The sequence below is a fragment of the Nerophis ophidion genome, linkage group LG28 (assembly GCF_033978795.1).
Source record: "Nerophis ophidion isolate RoL-2023_Sa linkage group LG28, RoL_Noph_v1.0, whole genome shotgun sequence".
Classification (NCBI taxonomy): domain Eukaryota; kingdom Metazoa; phylum Chordata; class Actinopteri; order Syngnathiformes; family Syngnathidae; genus Nerophis; species Nerophis ophidion.
In genome coordinates this window covers 6,104,854-6,132,733 of record NC_084638.1, presented here as the reverse complement: position 1 = coordinate 6,132,733, position 27,880 = coordinate 6,104,854, and the positions used below count along the sequence as shown (strand labels likewise).

The 27,880-nt window shown below is 42.9% G+C and overlaps 1 protein-coding gene across 1 annotated transcript in view; it reads left to right on the top strand.

Moving 5' to 3' along the window:
• Positions 1–27,880, top strand: part of jade2 (jade family PHD finger 2) — a 149,397-nt gene that overhangs the window by 55,743 nt on the left and 65,774 nt on the right. The window contains exon 5 of the mRNA XM_061890389.1: positions 13,577–13,734. Within this exon, the coding sequence (XP_061746373.1) occupies positions 13,577–13,734 (158 nt within the window). The remainder of the gene's footprint in view (positions 1–13,576; positions 13,735–27,880) is intronic.

The window sequence follows — 27,880 nt, the reverse complement described above, 5'->3', positions numbered from 1 at the left end:
TTGTGCAGCCCTTTGAGACACTAGTGATTCAGGGCTACATAAGTAAACATTGATTGATTGATACATCATCAATAAAAATAACAATTATAAATACACTGATGGCGTTAAGATAAATGTATTAATAATAATAGTATTAAACACACTGATGGGGGTGAGATGTATTGATTAATATTAATATACATTAATTGTGATGAGATTCATTTATTGTTAATAATGATAACACACTGATGTTAAAATGTTAAAATGCAATGTTAGCTCATAGTTCACGTTTGTGTCGCTGTGCCTTAAGAATTTGTTTATGTGCGAAGCATAACTAAATTTCCTTAATGTCTTAACACTGAAACATTTGTGTGTGAAATGACGCATGTGATGGACTAACATACCTTTGTACTACCTGGCAGCCATTACACCAAATACTGATTTCTACATACATGCACACACACACACACACGCAGACACACACACTCTATCTCCTTCCGAGCCGTGTGGACATTTGCCATCAGCCAATAGTTGGGGAGACGTGTCCGTGATGTGACGCGCTTGCTAAAATGAATTCCTCTCGCTGAGTGCAAGATGTCATGTGACGCGCTGAGATGAGCCAGGTAGCCATGACACCTCTCCCCTTTCTGCCTTTGCAAACGTAACAATACACACTTGAATCTGACATATTTGGAAGGGGCATTTTTTACCAATAGAAATACTAAAACAATATTTGATGATATTTGTATAAAGGAAATAATATATTGTCATAGCTATTTTATCATACCACATCCATGAAGATATGAAATAATAACTGATCCTTATTCATTTTGCAAAGGTAAATTCGTTATTGTGTATTTGTGTATATTTCATCAAAGACATGAAAGGTGATGTTTTTACATGTAAAAGTAATGTGTGCGTGTGATGTCATCTGGCCTTTGATGGCACTTTAGTACAGAAGTGACTCAGCAAGGTGTGTGTGTGTGTGTGTGTGTGCGTGCCTATTACACACATTTGCAGTAATGTGTGTGTGCTTTCCATCCGGTGTGGTCTGGTTTGTTGCCGTGCACCTACACGGACGCGAGGGCGTACTTCCTGATTTTTAAATGTCATTCTGCTTGTGTCCTCGTCGTGTGGCTCATGTGAAAGGTGGGAGTGGGCGGAGCCTGTGATGATCCGCCTCCTTGTCTGCCGTCCGATAAAAAGCAAAACTGTATTTGAAGAATCAATCAATCAATCAATCAATGTTTACTTATATAGCCCTAAATCACTAGTTTCTCAAAGGGCTGCACAAACCACCACGACATCCTCGGTAGGCCCACATAAGGGCAAGGAAAACTCACACCCAGTGGGACGTCAGTGACAATGATGACTATGAGAACCTTGGAGAGGAGGAAAGCAATGGATGTCGAGCGGGTCTAACATGATACTGTGAAAGTTCAATCCACAATGAATCCAACACAGTCGCGAGAGTCCAGTCCAAAGCGGATTCAACACAGCAGCGAGAGTCCCGTTCACAGCGGAGCCAGCAGGAAACCATCCCAAGCGGAGGCGGATCAGCAGCGCAGAGATGTCCCCAGCCGATACACAGGCAAGCAGTACATGGCCACCGGATCGGACCGGACCCCCTCTACAAGGGAGAGTGGGACATAGAAGAAAAAGAAAAGAAATGGCAGATCATCTGGTCTAAGAACATGTGCTTTCATTTCCATGAAAAGCAGTTGACATAACATCGATTTTTTTTTTGGTACGCCACAAATATTCATAACTTTAAATCAAAAAATAATACAACTAATCAATGCATGAACCAGGTGGATTTTTTTGTTGTCTTGTTTAATTTGATTGTACGGTATACCGGTACTAGTATAGTACCGCTATACTAATGAATCATATTCGGTACTATACTGCCTCTAAAAAGTACCGGTCCCTCCCCCTTCCCCACGTCGTGTCATTGCTGGTTTTACAAGCAGAGGAGCATGTTCGGCAGCGCACAATCACCGAGTACTTTCAAGCAGAAACTGTGTGTCGACAGAAAAGGGAGAACCGACGCATTTTGGCTTAAAAACTAACAATAAAAGTGAAGTTATAACACTGAAACACCCTCAGGAAGAGGTGCTTTAAGACATGGCTGGCTAGCTCGTGGATAACGTCTAGCCGCAGTCTGCAGTGTTTTAGCTACTTCTAAATCACCAATCCTCACCTCCATGGGGACAAATAAAGTAAGTTTATAACAAGTATCATTATCACTGCAGGACGAGGAATAGATAAACATGTTTCACTACACATCGTAGCTCACCGGCGTCACAATGTAAACAAATGCTATGGGTGGATCTACACCTGACATCCACTGTAATGATACCAAGTACAGAAGCGTATCTAGTCGATACTACTATGATTACAGCAATTTTTAATCGTCACAAAATATTTTTTTCGTTTTAAAAAATGTATATTACATTTATAAACTCAGGAAATACGTCCCTAAAATGATGACCGTTGTATGAACCTATAATTACTTGGTATCGGATCGATACCCAAATTTGTGGTATCATCCAAAAGTAATGTAAAGTATCCAAACAACAGAAAAATAACTGATTATTACGTATTAACAGAAGTGTAGATAGAACATGTTGAAAGAGAAAATAAGCAGATATTAACAGTAAATGAACAAGGAGATTAATAATTAATTTTCAACCACTTGTACTTAAAAATGTTGACAAACTGATAGAATGGAAAATGACAGAATATCTTACTGCATATGTCAGCGGACTATTTAGGAGCCTTTGTTTGCTTACTTACTAAAAAAAGAAAAGTTGTCTCCTATGTTCATGATTTTATTTAAGGACAAAATTGATACAGAGGTTTAATGTACCGTAAGATGTTTTGTTAAAATGAAGACAATAATACCATTTTTTGTGGTCCCCTTTATTTAGAAAAGTATCTAAAAGTATCGAAATACATTTTGGTACAGGTACTAAAATATTGGTATCGGGACAACCCTACATTGGTATAATTGTCGACATTGGTATTGATTAATTACGTTTGCAAAATTGTCGACTACATCAGTATAACCCTAGATTAAATTGGTGTAACGATTGACTACTTTGGTATAAATATCCATTTGTAATAATATGGCAGCTCTGCTGGTGCCTATCTTCTTTTTGTTACAGTGCTTAGTTTACTGGGTCACGGTGCGAAGCTGTCTACGCGCACACCTCAATCAATCAGTCAGTGTTTACTAATATAGCCCTAAATCACGAGTGTCTCAAAGGGCTGGACAAGCCACAAGAATATCCTCGGCTCAGATCCCACTTCAGGGCAAGACAAAAACTCAACCCAATGGGATAACCATGAGAAACCTTGGAGGGTGCCACAGATGCCCCCCCAGAGGTCCCCCCGCCCCTCTATTGTGTTAGACTGGATCTAACATAATAGTGACAGTCCAGTCCATAGTGGGACCAGCAGGAGACCATCCCGAGCAAAGACAGGTCAGCAGCGCAGAGGCGTCCCCAACCGATGCACAGACGATGGTCATTTCCTCCTGACTTCTTAAGCTCTCCAGGCCCTTCAGCGCCAGTAAATTTCCTGATGATTCACTCTTCCAGTTGTGTGCATCTCCTCTGCTTTGGCTCCACTCACGCTTCTCGTCCCCTGTGGCTCAGTCCCAGTGTGCGCCTGTAGCGTTAACTGTTTTTTCTCCCCACCATCTTTGTGCTGTTTTCCTACACCACAAGTGTGTATCCTTACTTATTTTTTTGCTCACTCCATTTTGAGTGCTCTTGGTTATTACGCTTATTACGCTTGCACCTCCTGGTACCCCAGCACCTCCAAAACCCTCAAATCTAGACTCCAAACATCCCAGAATAAGCTAATCCGGTTACTTTTAGACCTCCACCCCAGATCACACCTCAATCCAACCCACTTCTCCAAAGTGGGCTGGCTCAGGGTGGAGGACAGAGTAAAACAACTTGCACTGAGCCTAGTCTATAAAATCCGCTACACCTCCTTGATACCGAAGTACATGTCAAACTACTTCCTTAACGTAAATGACCGCCATAACCACAACACCAGGGGGAGCTCCACAAACCACGTTAAACCCAGATTCCGATCTAACAAAGGTCTTAACTCATTCTCTTTCTATGCCACATCAATGTGGAATGCACTCCCAACAGGTAAAAAAGTAAGTGCATCTCTATCCTCCTTCAAAACCGCTCTAAAACAACACCTCCAGGCAACTTCAACACTTTACTAATACCCTCCTCCATTCACATCCCATCTCCCCGGATTATAAACAACTCAAATGTACTTCTAATGTATATACTTGTTCTTATGCTATGTGAACTCACTATGTTCTCTGCTGGCTGTACATATCCTACTAAATAAGACCTACACTGTTTCAATGTCCACATTTCTCTGTTGATGCAATTGTTGATGACTGAAGTTCTGATATCAACCAAAGGTCCTCATCCCACCCCCCGGATTGTAAATAATGTAAATAATTCAATGATGATTAACTTGTGTGATGACTGTATTATGTTGATAGTATATATTTGTACCATGAATTGATTAACGTGGACCCCGACTTAAACAAGTTGAAAAACTTATTGGGGTGTTACCATTTAGTGGTCAATTGTACGGAATATGTACTGTACTGTGCAATCTACTAATAAAAGTATCAATCAATCAATCAATTATTTGTATTTTATTTTTCTGCTCTGTGTTGGGGTCCGATCCTGACACATCTACAGAGAAAGAATGCCTCCACTCTGCGCTCACTGGCTTTGGGCGGACTCTTGATTATCAAGACGAGCTGCGGCGTGATCTCGACAACCGCTTTCCGGACGCTGTCGGCCAACGTCGGCACCCTCAGCGAGCGTGGCAATCAGACAAGCACTGTGAATCATCCGGGGTGAGGTCACGCCGGAAGGGAGACATTTCCACTTCACCAGTGGCTAGTCCTCCCATTCCTCAGTAGCCCAATATTTCCCTCCTTCGTTTCACTGGTGAGCCTGGCTGCTGTGAACAGTTTATTGATCAGTGCTCATTAGTTTTTGACGAGCAACCTGGTTCCTATTCCACTGACCAGGCTAAGATACTTTGTATCATGAGCCTGCTATTGGACGAATTATCCGCTTGGGCATTGGTGGTTAGTAACCACTCTCCTGCTGTGTGCTTGTCCCTACCTTTTGTTTACTAGGAAATAATGAACGTTTGTTGGACTGTAAACAAGGCAAGCTCTCTGTTGCCCCATTGACTTTCTTTATGCAGACTTTTTAGCAAGGGATTCAATTGTCACATTAAGAACGGACTTGCTACCCGTGACATAATTGCTACCCTTGACTGACTGATTAAATTAGCCATTCGTCAAGATGACAGAACTCACGAGTGCAATAGAGAGGACGATAAGTGATGATAGTGTCATGATCCGTTGCCCGGATTATCTAATGTGTGAATGTGAGTGTGAATGTTGTCTGTCCCTCTGTGTTGGCCCTGTGATGAGGTGGCGACTTGTCCAGGGTGTACACCGCCTTCCGCCCAAAGCAGCTGAGATAGGTTCCAGCACCCCCCCGCGACCCCGAACAAGCGGTAGAAAATGATTGGATGGATGGATAGTTAAAGACTCCCTTAGTTCTGTTTCAGCACCCTTGGTTTTGTGTTTTCTTGGTTGCCATGGGTTCTGATTATTTTCAGCTGCCTCTGATTAGTGTTCGGGACGCTCAGCTGCTCTAAGTTGACTAATCAGAGAGCTATTTGTTCTTGCTTTTCGCCACACTCAGTCTGGTTGTCTTGTTTGCTCACGCAACAAGTTTCATTGGTATACTCTTTGATTCGTGGTTTAATGCTAAGTTGTTCCGTTAGCTATTTCCTTCGCTTCCCGTGCAATTGTTTACGCTTTTCTGTATTTTTTGTATTTTGCCTTTTTCATGGAAAATATTACCTGCACACTGCCTCCGGTGTTCCGTCTGGGGAAAACAATCCGCGCATTTACCATGCGACCCAACAGTAACAGATAGCCGATATTGTCCCTATTCACCCAACGGAGCAATATCGACATTGGCAGGAGACGACCCAGTGCCATAACCACCTCTTCAGCTTAACGATGCGGTGCCAACGCAGCATAGAGGGCAAGTCACCGCTGGTGGGAGAGGTCGTCCACAAAGATTACGCGTCTGTCGCTATTGAGAAAGCCCGGACAGTCACCTCTCCAAATGCTCCATTTGTCCCCTAAAACACACTCAAGCTGCTTCTTCTCCTGCAGGGAAACACCAAACAGCCTGTTTTCTATAGCGTAAGCTCTTAGTCCTGGAAAAAGACTTGAACTTTCAGGGACATTGTAAAGGGTGTGAAGCAATGTCAAAATTATTGCGGTCCGGTCTTTAGATGGCCGTTTACTGGCGAGAGTGACACCCCAAACTGAGACGTGAGCTTTACAGTAATCTTGTAATCACCACAAAGCTTTACGATTCTTTATCCTTCCATGTCAGTCTACATCTATTGCATTAGGGTCTTCCTTGGCTGATACTGGATAATCCCAGTATTGATTAGGATAGGACCACCATTTTAAATTTAAACACCTTTCGCCAAGCTAATGGTTTGCGTTCCGCTGTTCCCTTGACGGCCACGTCTAGCCATGTTGATGAGATCATTAATTTGTTAGAGGTTACTTGTCGAAACTCATGACCTCAAACAGCTATTTAGTCCCCACTAAATACCTGTTACCTAAATACCGAAATTTTTGTGTACCGTTACACAGGGGTGTAACGGTACACAAAAATTTCGGTTCGGTACGTACCTCGGTTTAGAGGTCACGGTTCGGTTCATTTTCGGTACAGTAAGAAAACAAAATGTAAATTTTTTGGTTATTTATGTACCAAATTTGTAAACAATGGCTTTATCCTTTTAACATTGGGAACACTATAATAATTCTGCCCACGTTAATCCACATTAAACTACCTCAAGTTGTTGCTTTGATTAAATAAAATGATAAAACCTTTATTCTACAAATAAAAAGTGCAACATTAAACAGTTTCAAGTCAACTCATCATGCTTTATTTGTTACAGCATTTGGGAAGTTGACTTTTATTATGTAAATATTATAATTTTGTCAACATTTGATAGCAGGGACCCTGCCATTCAAAACTAGGCTACTACTTTACTAATAATTAATAGAACTATAGCTGAAAAAATAGTACAATAGCAATAGGAGAGACTATTCATCCCTGAACACCATGGAGTTCATTTGAAATAAAACATACAGGGCTTTGCTGCCCCTAACGCACGCACACACACATCAAAATGAGCTAACGTTACGCTAAAAGCTAATTAGCCTTCACCTCAAGCCAGAACTGCGAGCGAGCTGAGCTGCAGTTTTAAGTTTCTAGAAGGTCAACGGGCTCATAGTGATGCTAGTAGTATTTGTGACTAGGAGGTTTTTTTTATAATTTGGGGGGAGTACGCTGTCCGCTGCGCACATGCTAAACCCATTTCTGCTCAATGCTGAAGCATTGACTAAATGCGCTCTGAATACGCACTGCTGATTGGCTTTGTATGTAACCAATCAGATGGTTGTCTGGATGGAACAATGTTTGGTGCTCAGACAGAGACAGAAAGCAGAGCTGCTTGTTAAGACTTTAGCTTACAAACACCTTTGATACACCTCCAAACCGGACCGAAACCCCCGTACTGAAACGGTTCGATACAAATACACGTACCGTTACACCCCTTGTATTTAGTAAAGACAGGGCTCAGTCCCTTCCCCCACAATGTTCTTATGACTGTTCCATTAAAATCCTCCCATCGTTACCAGTGGCAAGACTTTATAATGTGGAACAGCATGCATTTAATAACTATATTTCCTTGTCCCTTGCGGCGGATTTCATTGTCAAATCCAGACAGTGGTCGAGTGGCCACCTCCCACATCAAGTTAGCATTTGCAAAAGTTATTGCGTTTTGCTAACTCTTACAAGCTGAACATTTGACAAGGCTTACATCCACTAAGGTAACTTTCCGGTGGATCTCAGAAGCTGAAGCTGCCTTTTCCTAGCTAAATTAAATGTTTTCTAAAGCACTGATACTTGTGCACGTTGGTCTTGCTTTATAATTTTTTCCTGAGGTTGATGCATCGGATACAGAATTTGCAGCAGTTCTGTCCCAGCGTTTCCTGGTTGACCAGAGGCTACACCCTTGTGCTTTCTTCTTGTGTCTTCTCACAACAGCTGAAAGGAACTATGATGTGGTGACTCGAGAGCTGCCGGCCATTGTTTTTGAACTACACGGGTGGAGGCTCTGGTTGGAGGCGACTGCCACACCATTCCTGGTCATCACTGATCATAAGAACCTGTCATACATTAGGACTACTCAAAGACTAACCTCTCGCCAAGCATGTTGGTCACTGTTTCTCACACACTTCTACTTCTCTATCACCTACATACTCGACGTGCTCTCCAGAGTTTTCGGACTGGCCATTGAGGAAACCACTGCGGACACTATCAAACCTGCTGCTGAAGTTATGGGAGCACTACAAAGGGAGGTGGAAGGAAGGGTAGCCAGTGCGGCTTCCAAGACTAAGGTCCCTTACAACATTCCTGCAGGCAAAATATTTGTACTGACTGAACTGAGGTCTGAAGGGCTGCAATAGGGACACGCGTCCAAAGTAGCATGTCATCCTGGCGTGAGGCGCATTCCGTGTTGGGTCTCGCAGAGATTCTGGTGGCCGGAAATCGGAAAAGACATCAAGGATTTTGTGAAATCCTGCTCCATTTGTGCTGGAAAAAAAGCCTCACCTTGGCCTCCAGCTGGATTTGTCCACACTCTGCTTATTCTGTGGTCCCACATAGCCTTAGATTTAATCACAGGCCTTCCAATTTCCTGGGGAAACTCAGACATACTCAATGTGGGCGACCAGTTTTCTAAGGTGGCTCACTTCAGTCCCCTGTCAAAACTACCTACTACCCTAAAGACTGCATAACTCCTGGTCAAACCCATTTTCTGCCTAAATGGTATCCCTCAGAAGTTGGTCTCAGGCGGGGACCACAATTCGCTTCCCAGGTTTGGAAGGCTTTTTGCAAGGCGCTGGGAGCCACCCTTTCTTCTGGTTATCATCCATTGACCCAAAACCAAATGGAGCGGGCTAACAAGGCCCTGGAGGCAGCACTCCGTTGTGTGTGCCAACTACACCCTACACCCTGGTCCTCTCACCTCCTTTGGGTGTAGTATGCGTCTCCAAATCTGCCCTCTGCTGCGAGAATACAAAAGTCAATGGAGTATGCAGCTACAGAGAGCCGGCTGCCGGCTACTCTGCCTTTTAGGAAGTAGTCAAAAACATTTATTATAAAGTTAAAGTTATTTCCTTAGTAAACAAAAGGTAGTGATGAGCGTACAGCAGGAGAGTTGTTACTAACCACCATGGCCGCTTAGGTTGAAAAAAATCGGGCTCCCAAGAAGTGGAAGAAATAGCCGCTGGCGAAGGTGGGCAGGTACCCGTCCCGGTCTGACTTTCCTCCGGATGAGTCACAGTGCTCTTCTGATCGACACGCTGGCAGATAGTGCCTGACTGAGGCGGCTGTCAAATCACGCAGGAGATGGTCGTGATTGTCTTGGGTCTGTCTAAAGCCAGTGAGCGCAGACTGTAGGAGTTCTTTCTTTGCAGGATCCATGTTGGCCATGAGATTCTGTCATGATCGGCTTATTAGGAGGGGGACGCCAACGCAGAACAGAAAAATAAGTATGACAAATAACAAAAAGAGCACTCAAGAAGGAGTGAGGAAAAACATTACATTAGGACGCACACTTAAGGTGTGAGAAACGGAAATTGCACACAAAAGCTGTGGAGAATAACAATTAACAGTACAAACGCAACGCCGGGACAGAGCTAAAGGAAACGAGAAGCTTTAGTGGAGCCAAAGCAGAGGAGATGTACACGACTGGAAGGGTGAAACACCAGGAATCCTTTGGCGTCGGGTGAAGGGACTGGAAAGCTTAAGTAGTCAGGAGGTAATGAGTATCAGGTGTGCTGCGCTCCGTGACTCAGAAACCAGGCACTGCAACAAAAAGAAATTAAGCGGTAGCCGAGCTGCCAGATTATTACACAGAAGTCATAATTAGTTGAAGCCAGGGCCCTTGGTGTTTCGATCCTTTGCTACAGTAGCTTTAGATGTGGAACGTCACCTTGCTGGTGGGGAAGGTACCTGAGCTGGTGTGCAAGCCCGAAAAGGTCCAACTGGATCTAGTCAGACTCACTTCGACACACAGGAATGGCTCGTGAGAGGGGGCCAGATCTGAACCCAAGTGGTGTTTTGTTATCAGACTTTTGTGCTTGTCACAGATTGTCCATAATAAACACCGTGTTTAAACATAAGGGTGTTCAAATGTGCATTTGGCACCAGGACACTCTGAGCTGCAGTTCGATGATCAACCTTGTGGTTATGTTCTCCACTGAATTTCCAGTCTCGTGTCCGGGACACTCGGGCGATGAGAGTGTAGACTGACCCAACCAGTCTACATGTGCTTTGAGGACTTGGAGAAGGCGTTCTAGTGTGTATAACAATTACAACAATAACAATTAACAGTACAAACGCAACGCCGGGACAGAGCTAAAGGAAACGAGAAGCTTTAGTGGAGACAAAGCAGAGGAGATGTACACGACTGGAAGGGTGAAACACCAGGAATCCTTTGGCGTCGGGTGAAGGGACTGGAAAGCTTAAGTAGTCAGGAGGAAATGAGTATCAGGTGTGCTGCGCTCCGTGACTCAGAAACCAGGCACTGCAACAGAAAGAAATTAAGCGGTAGCCGAGCTGCCAGATTATTACACAGAAGTCATAATTAGTTGAAGCCAGGGCCCTTGGTGTTTCGATCCTTTGCTACAGTAGCTTTGGATGTGGAACGTCACCTTGCTGGTGGGGAAGGTACCTGAGCTGGTGTGCAAGCCCGAAAAGGTCCAACTGGATCTAGTCAGACTCACTTCGACACACAGGAATGGCTCGTGAGAGGGGGCCAGATCTGAACCCAAGTGGTGTTTTGTTATCAGACTTTTGTGCTTGTCACAGATTGTCCATAATAAACACCGTGTTTAAACATAAGGGTGTTCAAATGTGCATTTGGCACCAGGACACTCTGAGCTGCAGTTCGATGATCAACCTTGTGGTTATGTTCTCCACTGAATTTCCAGTCTCGTGTCCGGGACACTCGGGCGATGAGAGTGTAGACTGACCCAACCAGTCTACATGTGCTTTGAGGACTTGGAGAAGGCGTTCTAGTGTGTCTCTCAGGAAGTCCTGTGGGGAGTTCTCAGAGAGTCTGGTGTATCCACTCCCTACATGATCAGTGTCAGAGCTTCCAGTGAGGGTGGTCTTTTTCACCGATTCTGTGCACAATTTTTATGGGAAGAATTTCTAGGCACAGTCACGGCTTTAGGAGGATCTTCTTTGGTAACTGCAGAATTGGGTCTCTGCTTTTTGCGGATGCTGTGGTCCTGCTGGCTTCATCTGGCAAGGATAGTCAGCTTTTCTGTAGGATATAATTTGGCTTTAGGTTGTGAAAATGCATCGGTACTATGTTTAAAGGAAGTCTGATTTTTATAAATATAAAGTTGCAATTTGACAAGAGTTTTGTGAGTTTTTTCAGCCGCCGATATTGACAATAAAAAAAAAAAATTCTCGCAATTGTTAGATATGACTTTAAACCATAACAGACCATGCATCACTATTGCTTTTGTCTCAAAGTACTGTCACAACCTGTCATGTCACGCCACAACTTATTTAGAGTTTTTGGGCGTTTTCCTGTGCGTAGTGTTTTAGTTCTTGTCTTTTGGTGGCCTTTTCCTGTTTTGTTGGTGTTTTCCTATAGCAGTTTAAAGGCCTACTGAAACCCACTACTACCGACCCCGCAGTCTGATAGTTTATATATCAATGATGAAATATTAACATTGCAACACATGCCAATACGGCCGGTTTAGTTTACTAAATTGCAATTTTAAATTTCCCGCGGAGTTTCTTGTTGAAAACGTCGTGGAATGATGACGTCACGGGTTGTAGCGGACCTATTAGCCCAGCCCCACACACGGCTAAAAGTCATCTCTTTTCATTGCATAATTAAACAGTAATTTGGACATCTGTGTTTCTGAATCTTTTGCAAGTTGTTCAATTAATAATGGAGACTATAAAGAATAATGCTGTTGGTGGAAAGCGGTCGATTGCGGCTGCCTTTAGCACAGAAACACAGCCTGTGTTTCTTTGTTGTGAAGCTTAAACAGAGCGGTCAAGCGAAGATGTTTATCTACGTCAACCAGCAAGTGTTTGGATGGGAAAATTGTGATATTAAATCGGCTCTTACCGGAGACTTCAGTGGATTATGCGACCTCATCCTGCAGCTCAAAAAGGCAGCTGTGATCTTGGCTCCTCCATTGGCTTCTCTGAGAGACACTGGCGTTCACCGCAGCACTCCGACTTTCAGGTATGACTTTACAATCTCACTAAAACACTATTAAAACAAGAAGCAGATAAGGGATCTTCCAGAATTGTCCTAGTAAATGTGTCTAGTTACATCTGCAACCGTCCCACTGCCGCTGGAGCCGTCGCCTTTTCTTTTTTCTTCTTTTTTTGTGTGCTTCACTCTAACTTTCCTCATCCACGAATCTCTCATCCTCGCTCAAATTAATGGGGAAATTGTCGCTTTCTCTGTCCGAATAGCTCTTGCTTATGGAGGCTATGATTATAAACAATGTGAGGTTGTGAGGAGCCCTACAACCCGTGACGTCATGCGCACATCGTCTTCTACTTCCGGTACAGGCAAGGCTTTTTTTATTAGCGACCAAAAGTTGCGAACTTTATCGTCAATGTTCTCTACTAAATCCTTTCAGCAAAAATATGGCAATAGTGCGAAATGATCAAGTATGACGGATAAAATGGACCTGCTATCCCCGTTTACATAAGAAAATATAATTTCAGTAGGCCTTTAATGTCTTCCTTTGAGCTCTATTTCCTGCATCTGCTTTTTTTTATCTAGCAATCAAGACAATTTAAGTTGTTTTTATCCTTCTTTGTGTGGACATTGTTGATTGTCATGTCGTGGACGCTTTCTGCTCCACACGCTGTAAGTCTTTGCTGTCGTCCAGCATTCTGTTTTTGTTGACTTTGTAGCCAGTTCAGTTTTAGTTTCGTTCTGCATAACCATCCCTAAGCTTCAATGCCTTTTCTTAGTGGCACTTGCCTTCTGTTTATTTTTGGTTTAAGCGTTGGATACCTTTTGACCTGCACCTTAGCTAGCTGCTACAACCTACTGATATGGAAGAGTATTACACGGTTACTCTGCCAAGCTCTATACAGCACCGACACTCAACAAAAGCACATTATTTGCGGATTATAATTACTTGTTTGCAAAAAAACATTTTTACCCCAAATAGATTGAATTACATAATCACCCACGGCACACCAGACTGTATTTTACGGCACACTAGTGTGCCCCGGCGCAGTTGTTGGGGACCACTGGATTAGACAACCAAAATGTGTTTGGAGGGAATTTATGCTGCATTCAGGGCTGCTGAAAAAGTCCGAAATGTGAGCCAAAAGAAACTAAAAAAACGTTTCCTGCGTGTCATTTGAAGGTGTTTCGGACCGACTTCATCACGGCCATGAAGCTGCCCGACTCGGCCCAGCTCGGCCCGGATGACTTCTACGTGCTGTCGGACCCTTGGAGACAAGAGTGGGAGAAGGGGGTGCAGGTGCCCGCCAACATGGAGGCCAACCCGCAGCCTGTGGTTCGGTAAGAGCTCCCGTCTGCTGCTGACTCAGCTTTTATTTGGATGACGTCTCTTAGTTTGGTTTTAGTGAAGTTAGGGCATCTTGTACCTAAGATCTAAAGTCTTGCAGGCTCAAGACACAGTTAATAAAAAAAAATGACAAGTTTGCTTCTGTGCCGAACACAGGAAGTGATAAATGTGTCTTTGTGCAATGTTAACACTGGAAAATTAGCTAATAATTCACACACACGCGCGCACACACACTCAAGCACGCACACAGTCACACGTTCACACACAAGCAGATGGATGAGAACAGATTGTCAAGACGAGGACAAAAGATAAAGATAAGCATGAATTACACTCTTTATTGATTTAAAGGGGAACATTATCACCAAATGTATGCAAGCTTCAATATATGCCTTGATGTTGCAGAAAAGAGACCATGTATTTTTTTAACCGATTTCCGAACTCTAAATGGGTACATTTTGGCAAATTAAACGCATTTCTGTTTATCGGTCTTTTAGCCGTCACCGAGGTAACACACCCGCCATATTCATTTTCACATTACAAACACCGGGTCTCAGCTCTGTTATTTTCCGTTTTTTCGACTATTTTTTGGAACCTTGGAGACATCATGCCTCGTCGGTGTGTTGTCGGAGGGTGTAACAACACTAAGAGGGAGGGATTCAAGTTGCACCACTGGCAAGAAATCTGCCGCAAGACCCCCATTGAATGTACCAAAGTGTCTTCACATTTGACCGGCGATGCTAAGACAGACATGGCACAGAGATGTATGGATAACCTGCAGATGCATTTGCAACAATTAAGTCAACGAAATCACAAAGGTGAGTTTTGTTGATGTTGTTGACTTATGTGCTAATCAGACATATTTGGTCACGGCATGACTGCCAGCTAATCGATGCTAACATGCTATTCACGCTAGCTGTATGTACATTTGAAACTAGATACCCACATTTAATGCGAAGCAAACACTTACCAATCGACGGATTTAAGTTGCTCCAGTGTCACAAGATGCGAAAGTCCTGATCGTTTGGTCCGCACATTTTACCGGCGATGCTAATAAGGCAGCCATGCTATGGGCCACTTCATTAGGTACACCCACACTATGGCCGAATAGCCCATCCATCCATCCATTTTCTACCGCTTATTCCCTTTCGGGGTCGCGGGGGGCGCTGGCGCCTATCTCAGCTACAATCGGGCGGAAGGCAGGGTACACCCTGGACAAGTGGCCACCTCATCACAGGGCCAACACAGATAGACAGACAACATTCACACTCACATTCACACACTAGGGCCAATTTAGTGTTGCCAATCAACCTATCCCCAGGTGCATGTCTTTAGAAGTGGGAGGAAGCCGGAGTACCCGGAGGGAACCCACGCATTCACGGGGAGAACATGCAAACTCCACACAGAAAGATCCAGAGCCTGGATTTGAACCCAGGACTGCAGGACCTTCGTGTTGTGAGGCAGACGCACTAACCCCTCTGCCACTCAATAGCTTCAATTTCTTCTTCAATTTCGTTTTCGCTATCTGCCTCCATATTCCGACCATCTGTTTCAATACATGAGTAATCTGTTGAATCACTTAAGCCGCTGAAATCCGGGTCTGAATCCGAGCTAATGTCGCTATATCTTGCTGTGGTAACCGCCATGTTGTTTGTATTGGCAGCACTGTATGACGTCACAGGGAAATGGATATTGGTTTCGAAGATAGCGAAAATAAGGCACTTTAAAGCTTTATTTAGGGATATTCCGGGACCGGTAAAATTTTGAAAAAAAATACAACAAGCCATTGAGAACTGATTTTTATTGTTTTTAACCCTTTTGAAATTGTGATAATGTTCTCCTTTAAATAATTAATTGTAGAAGATCTAAAGCAGGGGTGTCAAAAGTAAGGCCCGCAAACAGTTTTTATCCGGCCCGCGGGATGAGTTTGCTAAGTATAAAAACGAGCGAAAATTTCTGAATGAAAGAAACAGCTCTTCTAAATGTGTCCACTAGCTGTCGCAATAGCAATTCTTTGCATCTTTGTAGATCAGGCATGGGCAATTATTTTATATTTTGACTCGGGGGCCACATTAGTAAAAGTAGCTGCTTTTAGTCCGGAAGACATCAATACGGTATTTTTTTTTCCATTTTTGTTAAGCTCCAGTGATTTTTGAGGTGAAGGTTACAAGGAACACCCAAAACATTAACACATTCCTAAAATCACAAGTTATTGGAAAGCGTTTTTTTTTAAACGAAGGTTTTTCGGTATACTGGTACTAGTATAGTACCATGATACTGATGAATCAAATTCGGTACTATACAGCCTCTAAAAAGTAACGCATTTTGGCTTCAAAACCAAAGATAAATGTGAAGCTATAACACTGAAACGCCCTCAGAAAACGGTGCTTTAAGATATAGCGGCTAACTGTCGGCAGTGTCTTAGCTACTTCTAAATCACTAATCTTCACCTCCATGGTGACAAATAAAGTAAGTTTCTTACAAATATCATACCTGCAGGACGAGGAATAGCTAAACATGCTTCGCCGTAGCCCACCGGCGTTACAATTTTAACAAACGCCATAGGTCAGGGGTCGGGGGTCAGGAACCTTTTTGGCTGAGAGAGCCATGAAAGCCAAATGTTTCAAAATATATTTCCGTAAGAGCCATATAACATTTTTCAACACTGAATCCAACTAAATTTTTGCATTTTTAAGTATGACCAACATTTGTAGAGTATAATAAGTCTCTTATTCTTTTTAACAACATTGTTAGTTTAAAAGTTAACCAATAATAAATATAATACTTCATACCATTAATGCGACATCTTGAACAGGTGCGGTAGAAAACGGATGGTTGGATTAAAATGCATGAGAATGTTTTATAATTTGAACGTTATTTTTGAAACTGTGATTATCAGCGGAATTATTCATTACTTATCGTGTTAAGCAATGTCAGCTAAGATTTATCTGAGAGCCAGATGCAGTCATCCGGCTCTAGAGCCATAGGTTCCCTACCCTTGGTTTAAGCATTAGACGCCATTTTACCTGTATTCTGCCTCCCGCTGTTTCCCACATCTACAAAGCAATTAGCTACCGACTGCCACCCACTGATATGGAAGAGTATTACACGGTTACTCGGCATAGCTCGGTTAGGAGAGTGGCCGTGCTAGCAACCTGAGGGTTCAAGCTTCGATTCCCGCTTCCGCCATCCTAGTCACTGCCGTTGTGTCCTTGGGCAAGACACTTTACACACCTGCCCCCAGTGCCACCCACACTGGTTTAAATGTAACTTAGGTATTGGGTGTCACTTTGTAAAGCGCTTTGAGTCACTATATTAAAGCGCTATATAAATATAATTATCTGAGAGCCATATGTAGTCATCAAAAGAGCCACATCTGGCTCTGGAGCCATAGGTTCCCTACCCCTGCCATAGGTGGATCTACACCTGACATTCACTGTAATGATACCAAGTACAAGAGCGTATCTAGTCAATACTACTATGATTACTTCGATATTTTTTATCGTCACAAAATAAAAACATTTTAATTCATATTTTGTTTATAAACTCAGGAAATACGTCCCTGTACATTTGAGGACTTTGAATATGACCAACGTATGATCCTGTAATTACTTGGTATCGGTTCGATACCCAAATTTATGGTATCATCCAAAAATAATGTAAAGCATTCAAACAACAGAAGAACGAGTGATTACATTTTAACATACGTGTAGATAGAACATGTTAAAAGAGAAAGTAAGCAGATATTAAAAGTAAATGAACAAATGAATAATTAATTTTATTTTCTACCACTATACTGACAAAATAATAGCATGGAAAATGACATTTTACTGCATACTTTAGCAGACTAACTAGGCTCCTTTGTTTGCTTACTTACCAATAAAATAAAAGTTGTCTTGTATGTTCACTATTTAATCCAAGGACAAATATGCAATGAGAAACATGTTAAAAGGGGAACATTATCACCAGACCCATGTAAGCGTCAATATATACCTTGATGTTGCAGAAAAAAGACCATATGTTTTTTTAACCGATTTCCGAACTCTAAAAGGGTGAATTTAGCGATTGAAACGCCTTTCAATTGTTCGCTGTCGGAGCAATGACCTTTCACCCGTTACCTCACATCGTGAAGCGACCCGCCATTTTCTCAAACATATTACACACACCAAGTCAAATCAGCTCTGTTATTTTCCGTTTTTTCGACCGTTTTACTGTACCTTGGAGACATCATGCATCGTCGGTGTGTTGTCGGAGGGTGTAACAACACGGACAGGGACGGATTCAAGTTGCACCAGCGGCCAAAAGATGCGAAAGTCCCTCGTTTGTTCCGCACACTTTACCTACGACAGCTATGCTACGACGGAGATGTGTGGATATCCTGCGACACTCAAAGCAGATGCATTTCCAACAATAAAGTCAACGAAATCACAAAGGTGAGTTTTGTTGATGTTATTGACTTATGTGCTAATTATGTGCTAATCAGACATATTTGGTCAAGGCATGACTGCGAACTAATCGATGCTAACATGCTATTTAGGCTAGCTGTATGTACATATTGCATCATTATGCCTCATTTGTAGCTATATTTGCATCCAGCCTTTCCCTCCACCCACATTTAATGCCAAACAAACACATACCAATCGTTGGTTAGAAGGCGATCGCCAAATTCGTCATCGCTTCCTCCCGTGCCGCTGTCTGTCGTAATATGGCTCAGTAGCTTCAGTTTTTTCTTCAATTTCGTTTTCACTATCTGCCTCCACACTCCAACCATCCGTTTCAATAAATAATAAATGATAAATGGGTTGTACTTGTATAGCGCTTTTCTACCTTCAAGGTACTCAAAGCGCTTTGACACTGCTTCCACATTTACCCATTCACACACACATTCACACACTGATGGAGGGAGCTGCCATGCAAAGCGCTAACCAGCACCCATCAGGAGCAAGGTGTCTTGCTCAGGACACAACAGACGTGACGAGGTTGGTACTCGGTGGGGATTGAACCAGGGACCCTCTGGTTGAGCACGGCCACTCTCCCACTGCGCCACGCCGTCCCTTACATGGGTAATCTGTTGTGCCGCTGAATCCAAGCTACTATGTTATACCTTTCTGTGCTATCCGCCATGTTTGCTTTTGGTGGCTTCACGCAGTGACGTCACAGGACAATAGATGGGTGGGTATAACGACGTTTAAAATCAGGCACTTTGAAGTCGTTTTTCGGGATATTGCGTGACGGGTAAAATTTTGAGAAAAACTTTGAAAAATATAATAAGCCACTGGGAACTGATTTTTATTGGTTTTAACCCTTCAGAATGTAAGCGTCAATATATACCTTGATAGTGCAGAAAAAAGACCATATATTTTTTTAACCGATTTCCAAACTCTAAGTGGGTTAATTTTGCCGAATTAAACGCCTTTCTGTTTATCGCTCATGTGGTGATGACGTCAGAACGTGACGTCTCCGAGGTAATACAGCCGCCATTTTCATTTTCAACACATTACAAACACCGGGTCTCAGCTCTGTTATTTTCCGTTTTTCGACTATTTTTTTGGAACCTTGGAGACATCATGCCTCGACGGCGTGTTGTCGGAGGGTGTAACAACACTAACAGGGAGGGATTCAAGTTGCACCACTGGCCCGAAAATGCGAAAGTGTCTGCAGCCAGACCCCCATTGAATGTGCGAGAGTGTCTGCACATTTTACCGGTGATGACAGACATGGCACAGAGATGTATGGCTAACCTGCAGATGCATTTGCAACAATAAAGTCAACGAAATCACAAAGGTGAGTTTTGTTGGTGTTGACTTATGTGCTAATCAGACATATTTGGTTGCGGCGTGACAGCCAGCTAATCGATGCTAACATGCTATGCTAATCGACGCTAACATGCTATTAACCGGCGGTGCTAAAGCAGACATGGCACAGAGATGTATGGCTAACCTGCAGATGCATTTGCAACGATAAAGTCAACGAAATCACAAAGGTGAGTTTTGTTGGTGTTGACTTATGTGCTAATCAGACATATTTGGTTGCGGCGTGACAGCCAGCTAATCGATGCTAACATGCTACGCTAATCGATGCTAACATGCTATTTACCGGCGGTGCTAAAGCAGACATGGCACAGAGATGTATGGATAACCTGCAGATGCATTTGCAACTATATTACGTTTCCTTCCACCCACATTTAATGTGAAAAAAACACTTACAAATCGAAGGATTTAAGTTGCTCCAGTGTCAAGAGATGCGAAAGTCCTGATCGTTTGGTTCGCACATTTTACCGGCGATGCTAACGCAGCTATTCGGCCATGCTGTGGCTATCAATAGCGTCAATAGCTATTCGCTCAATAGCTTCAGTTTCTTCCTCAATACTTTCATACTCCAACCATCCGTTTCAATACATGCGTAATCTGTTGAATCGTTTAAACCGCTGAAATCCGAGTCTGAATCCGAGCTAAAGTCGCTATATCTTGCTGCGGTATCTGCCATTGTTTGTTTACACTGGCAGCACTGTATGACGTCACAGGGAAATGGATAGTCGCATAGCAAATAGCGAAAATCAAGCACTTTAAAGCTTTTTTTAGGTAAAATGTTGAAAAAAAATTGAAAAAAACTTCAAACAATACAACAAGCTTCTGGGAACTGATTTTTATTGTTTTTAACCCTTTTGAAATTGTGATAATGTTCCCCTTTGATGTACCAGAATTTTTTTGGGTTAAAATAAAGACAATAATGCCATTTTCTGTGGTCCCCTTTATTTAGAAAATGATCAAGGTATCTAAACACATTTTGGTACGGGTACCAAAATATTGTTATCGGGACAACCCTATTTAAAACATTGCAACTTACCAAATGTTTTAGGCCGCAACAAAGACAAAGGACAGTTAAAGGCCTACCGAAACCCACTACTACCAACCACGCAGTCTGATAGTTTATATATCAATGATGAAATATTAACATTGCAACACATGCCAATACGGCCTTTTTAGTTTACTAAATTGCAATTTTTAATTTCCCGCGAAGTGTCATGTTGAAAACGTCGCGGAATGATGACGCGTGCGTTCGACGTCACCGGTTGTAGTGGACATTTTTTTCCCAGCCCGATCCAAGCTATAAGTAGTCTGCTTTAATCGCATAATTACACAGTATTCTGGACGTCTGTGTTGCTGAATCTTTTGCAATTTGTTCAATTAATAATGGAGACGTCAAAGTAGAAAGATGGAGGTGGAAAGCCGTGTATTGCGGCCGCCTTTAGTCACACAAACATTAGTAACACCACTGGCAAAGTCTGCTCAGGAGCAAAGGAACATCAGGTCCTGCTGAGGAGTTTAAAATTCCCGAAGGTGGAGCTTTACTATAGAACAGAGCGGTCAAGCGAACATGGATCCCAACCACATGTCAACCGGCAGGTTTCGGTGAGAAAATTGTGGTAATATGTCAGCTCTTACCATAGTTATGAGCGGAGCTAGTGTCCTTCTGCAGCTGCGGACTATTACCTCCTCCCACCGGAGACACTGGCGGTCACTACAACCGTGGCCACACCCCTCAGACTTTCAGGTACCATATAATCTCACTAAAACGTGAGTAACACAATAAGCAGATAAGGGATTTTCCAGAATTATCCTAGTAAATGTGTCTAATAACATCTGAATCGCTCTCACTGCCCTTGCCTTTTTATTTTTTATTTTTTTTTAAAGGAGAACATTATCACAATTTCAGAAGGGTTAAAACCAATAAAAATCAGTTCCCAGTGGCTTATTTTATTTTTCAAAGTTTTTTTCAAAATTTACATCTCCCGGAATATCCCTAAAAAAAAGCTTTAAAGTGCTCGATTTTCGCTATTTGCGATGCTACTGTCCATTTCCCTGTGACGTCACATAGCGATTCCAATACAAACAATGGCGAATAGCACAGCAAGATATAACGACATTAGCTCGGATTCAGACTCGGATTTCAGCGGCTTAAGCGATTCAACAGATTAAGCGTGTACTGAAACAAATGGTTGGAGTATGGAGGCAGATAACAAAACCGAAATTGAAGAAGAAACTGAAGCTATTGAGCGAATAGCTATTGACGCTATTCGGCCACGCTAACGCTATTCTGCATTAGCATCGCAGGTAAAATGTGCAGACCAATCGATCAGGACTTTCGCATTGACACTGGATCAATAAGTCAATAACAACAAAACTCACCTTTGTGATTTTGTTGACTTTATCGTTGGGAATGCATCTGCTTTGAGTGTCGCAGGATATCCAGACATTTTTGGCATCTCTGTGGCATCTCTGTCGTAACATCGCCGGTAAAAACCAAACAAGAGACTTTCGCATCTCTTGACACTGGAGCAACTTAAATCCGTCGATTGGTAAGTGTTTGTTTGGCATTAAATGTGCATGGAGGGAAAGGCTGGATGTAAATATAGCTACAAATGAGGCATAATGCACACAGCTAGCCTAAATAGCTGTGTGCATCGATTAGCATGCCGTGCTAATCGATGCACATTCTACGTAAATCAACTTGAATCCGTCCATGATCGTGTTGTTACACCCTCCGACAACACACCGACGAGGCATGATGTCTCCAAGGTACGGAAAACAGTCAAAAAAATGGAAAATAACAGAGCTGATTCGACTCGATGTGGTAGGGAAACATGGCGTTGACGACCGATGTGACGTCACGTTCTGACGTCGTCGCAAAGAGAGCGATAAACAGAAAGGCGTTTACTTCGCCAAAATTCACCCACTTAGAGTTCGGAAATCGGTTAAAAAAATATATGGTCTTTTTTCTGCAACATCAAGGTATATATTGACGCTTACATAGGTCTGGTGATAATTTCCCCCTTAACTTTTTTTTTTCTTTTTTTTTCTAGTCCTTCACTCTCACTATCCTCATCCATGAATCTTTCATCCTCGCTCAAATGAATGGGGAAATTGTCGCTTTCTCGGTCTGAATCGCTCTATCTGCTGGTGGCCATTATTGTAAACAATGTTCAGATGTGAGGAGCCATATAACCAGTGACGTCACACGCACATCGTCTGCTACTTCCGGTACAGGCAAGGCTTTTTTATTAGCGACCAAAAGTTGCGAACTTTATCGCCGATGTTCTCTACTAAATCCTTTCAGCAAAAATATGGCAATATCGCGAAATGATCAAGTATGACACATAGAATGGACCTGCTATCCCTGTTTACATAAGAAAATATAATTTCAGTATGCTTTTAAAACATTGCAACTAACCAAATGTTTTAGGCCGCACCAATGACAAAGGACAGTTAAACCCTGCAGAGACGCATCATATTCATGTGCGAACAGCATTATGTTGAAGTACGTACTCGTTGGAGATGCAAGTTTGCTTGTGTGATTTCTGTCAGTGGAGTCTTGTAGGCGTTAAGTTAATGAAAGATGACATCATCTGTAAAAACTCTTGTTAAAAAAAAAAAAAGTGGCTGCGGCTGGCTTTGACTTTCTTGTCTTCCTGGCCAGGTGACGCCATTCTTTACATTCCCTTAACCACTTTTGGACTTTTTAATGACTTAGTTTTTTCTTGTTTGGATGTAAAACTTTTGATTTGTGTGTTAACTTCAAAAAAAGCTCTTATTGATATAAAACATTGTTTTATATGGCCCTAAAAAAAAAAAAAGGTTCATCATGATTTTCTTCCTCTTCTCTTGGCACTCGCCTTCTTCCTGCGTCTGGTCACCTCCCTCTCACCTCCCCAGGGGAAGTCATCACGCCTGTTGCGTAACGTGTGCAGACCGCCGACCCAGACGCACAATTATTACAGCCGCACGTGAACACTTGTGTATGACACGTGACAGCTGCTATTTCATTTTGCACTTTATAGGACACACACACACACACATTCGCAGTAGGGAAGTGGACTGTGTTGTTTTGCGGTTGTGTTGAGGAAAGCTGCAATGTGTGCGGCGTGAAAACATGCTGACACAGCAACTTTTGAACTGTCTCAGAGAAGCAGGTCAGATTTGGAGCAAGTGTGGTCACAGCAAAAGCGTGTTGTTGTTTTTCATTTCAGTTTCTATTTGCGATTGTTGGCACTGTTAAGTGTAATAGAAATATTCTTTAATTTGCATTTTATAGCTGAACAATAGCAGACAATAACACAAATAACGTCAACGATGACACGTTTGGGAGGAATGTACTAATGCCAAAACCACTTCCTGTACGCTGCACACACTTAACTCCATGCTGTCTTACTGTGACTTTGCATCCACTACATATACAGTGGGGCAAAAAAGTATTCAGTCAGCCAGCGATTGTGCAAGTTCTCCCACTTAAAATGATGACAGAGGTCTGTAATTTTCATCATAGGTACACTTCAACTGTGAGAGACAGAATGTGGAAAAAAAATCCAGGAATTCACATTGTAGGAATTTTTAAGAATTTATTTGTAAATTATAGTGGAAAATAAGTATTTGGTCAACCATTCAAAGCTCTCATTGATGGAAGGAGGTTTCGGCTCAAAATCTCACGATACATGGCCCCATTCATTCTTTCCTTAACACGAATCAATCGTCCTGTCCCCTTAGCAGAAAAACAGCCCCAAAGCATGATGTTTCCACCCCCATGCTTCACAGTAGGTATGGTGTTCTTGGGATGCAACTCAGTTTTCTTCTCCCTCCAAACAGGACGAGTTGAGTTTATACCAAAATGGATACATGGATGATACAGCAGAGGATTGGGAGAAAGTCATGTGGTCAGATGAAACCAAAATAGAACTTTTTGGTATAAACTCAACTCGTTGTGTTTGGAGGAAGAAGAATACTGAGTTGCATCCCAAGAACACCACACCTACTTTGAAGCATGGGGGTGGAAACATCATGCTTTGGGGCTGTTTTTCTGCTAAGGGGACATGACAATTGATCCGTGTTAAGGAAAGAATGAATGGGACCATGTATGGGGAGATTTTGAGCCAAAACCTCCTTCCATCAGTGAGAACTTTGAATGGTTGACCAAATACTTATTTTCCACCATAATTTACAAATAAATTTCTTTAAAATTCCTACAATGTGAATTCCTGGATTTTTTTCCATATTCTGTCTCTCACAGTTGAAGTGTAACTATGGTGAAAATTACTGACCTCTGTCATCATTTTAAGTGGGAGAACTCGCACAATCAGTGGCTGACTGAATACTTTTTTGCCCCACTGTATATGTACATATACAGTATACAATACATCTTTACAGCTATGCTTTCTGTACATCTATTCTTCTATACATCCATGGCAGTGGTAGCAGTTGGTTGCTTAGTTGGGTGTGATAACACCGGCGGAGGTAGCAAACATCGGTTGGTTCGTCGGACGGATAAATAGACTTTGGTTAGTTAGTCGGGCAGGAAAGTAGACATTGGTTGGTTAGTCGTCGGGGTAGTAGACATTAGTTGGTTCATTGGACATGGACATTTACATTGCTTGCTCAGTCGGGTTTGGAAGTAGACATCGGTTCGTTAGCGGTCTTGCAGCAGACATCAGTTGGTTGGTCGGACAGGTAAATAGACATCGGTTGGTTTGCCGTGCAGGAAAGTAGACATTGGTTGGTTAGTTGGTGGGGTAGTAGAGATTAGTTGGTTCGTTGGACATGGAAGTTTACATAGGTTGTTTCGTCGGGTATGGAAGGTTGACATCAGTTAGTCGAGCGTTGAAGTTGACATTGTTAGTCCGGGGTGGAAGTAGACCTCAGTTAGTTAGTAGGGCATGGAAGCAGGCATTGGTTGGTTAGTTGAGCGTGGAAGTCAACATTGGTTGGGTAGTTGGGCATGGAAGTTTACATGGGTTGTTTAGTCGGGTATGGAAGTTGACATCGGTGAGTCAGGCGTTGAAGTTAACATTGTTTGTTAGTCTGGGGTGGAATTAGACATCAGTTAGGTAGTTGGGCATGGCTGCAGACATTGGTTGGTTAGTCAGGCATGGTAGATAACAGACAGCAGCGGTAGAAAACGTTTATTTTTAGTCAGGTGTTGGCAACAGACATTAACTGGTTAGTCAAACGGGGAACTAGACATTGGTTGCTTTGACGGGCATGGCGGTAGACTTTGGTTGATTAGTCAGGCTTGGAAGTTGACATTGGTTGGTTAGTCAGGCGTGGCAGCGAGCATTGGTTGCTTAGTGGGGCGTGGTAATAGACAATGGTTGGTTAGTTGGGAGTGGTAGTCAACGTTGGTTGGGTAGTTGGGAGTGGTAGTTAACTTTGGTTTGTTAGTTGGGCGTGGAAGTTGACATTGGTTAGTTAGTCGGGCGTGGCAGCAGGCATCAGTTTGTTCGTCGGACAGGTAAATAGACATCAGTTGGTTAGTCGGGCAGGAAAGTAGACATTGGTCGGTTAGTTGGCAGGGTAGTAGGGATTGGTTGGTTCGTTGGACATGGAAGTTTACATAGGTTGTTTCGTCGGGTATGGAAAGTTGACATCAGTTAGTCGAGCGTTGAAGTTGACATTGTTAGTCTGGGGTGGAAGTAGACATCAGTTAGTTAGTAGGGCATGGAAGCAGGCATTGTTTGGTTAGTTGGGCGTGGAAGTCAACATTGGTTAGGTAGTTGGGCATGGTAGTTTACATGGGTTGTTTAGTCGGGTATGGAAGTTGACATCAGTTAGTCGGCCGTTGAAGTTGACATTGTTTGTTAGTCTGGGGTGGAAGAAGACATCAGTTAGGTAGTTGGGCATGGCTGCAGATATTGGTTGGTTAGTCAGGCATGGTAGATAACAGACATCAGCGGTAGAAAACATTTTTAGTCAGGTGTTGGCAGCAGACATTAACTGGTTAGTCAAGCGGGGAACTAGACATTGGTTGTTTTGACGGGCATGGCGGTAGACTTTGGTTGATTAGTCGGGCTTGGAAGTTGATATCGGTTGGTTAGTCAGGCTTGGAAGTTGACATTGGTTAGTTAGTTGGGCGTGGCAGCAAGCATTTGTTGGTTAGACGGGCGTAAAAGTAGACATTGATTGGTTAGAATGGCCTGGAAGTAGGCATTGTTTTGGTTAGTTGGGCGTGGAATTTGACATCAGTTATTTTTTGGGCATGGCAGGAGACAATGGTTGGTTAGTTTGGTGTGGTAAAAGACATTGCTTGGTTAGTCGGGTGTGCTAGTAGACATTGGTTGGTTAGTTAAGCGTATAAGTAGACATTGGCTGATTAGTCTGGTATGGTAGTAGACATTAGTTGGTTAGTCGGGCATGGAAGTAGGCATCGTTGGTTAGTTGGGTGTGGTAATAAACATTGGTTGGTTAGTCGGGCGTGTCAACAGGCATGGGTGGGGTTAGTCTGGCGTGGAAATAGTTATTGGTTGGTTAGTCGGGCTTGGAAGTAGACATCGGTTGGTTAGTCAGGCGTTGAAGTTGACATTGGTTAGTTAGTTGGACGTGGCAGCTAACATTTGTTGGTTAGTCCAGCGTAAAAGTAGACATTGATTGGTTAGTCTGGCCTGGAAGTTGACATCAGTTATTTTTTGGGCGTGGCAGGAGACATTGGTTGGTTAGTCTGCTGTGGTAAAAGACATTGCTTAGTTAGTCGGGTGTGGTAGTAGACCATTGGTTAGTCAAGCGTAGAAGTAGACATTGGTTGGTTACTCTGGTATGGTAGTAGACATTAGTTGGTTAGTCGGGCATGGAAGTAGGCATCGGTTGGTTAGTCGGGTGTGGTAATAAGCATTGGTTGGTTAGTCGGGTGTGGTAATAAGCATTGGTTGGTTAGTCGGGTGTAGTAATAAGCATTGGTTGGTTAGTCGGGTGTGGTAATAAGCATTGGTTGGTTAGTCGGGCGTGTCAACAGGCATGGGTGGGGTTAGTCTGGCGTGGAAATAGACATTGGTTGGTTAGTCGGGCTTGGAAGTAGACATCGGTCGGTTGGTGGGGTGTGGAAGTAGACATCGGCTGGTTAGTCAGGCGTGGTAGCAGAATTGGAAGTATGATGGGGTCCATAACTGCTTTATTGTGTCCAGCAGCAGTTAAAGACTGCTGCTGGACACTGCGGTCTTGGACAAGACTTTCTCCTGTTGGCTGACATACAACAAACCAGAAGTCGCGTCCTTTTTTGAGAGGCTGCCAGCTGCTGGATGGCTGTGACGTGGCTGGCAATGATGAGTAGTTGGGTCTGGAGCGGAGCGACGGTGCTCATTCCAAAAAGTGAGTCAGAATAAAC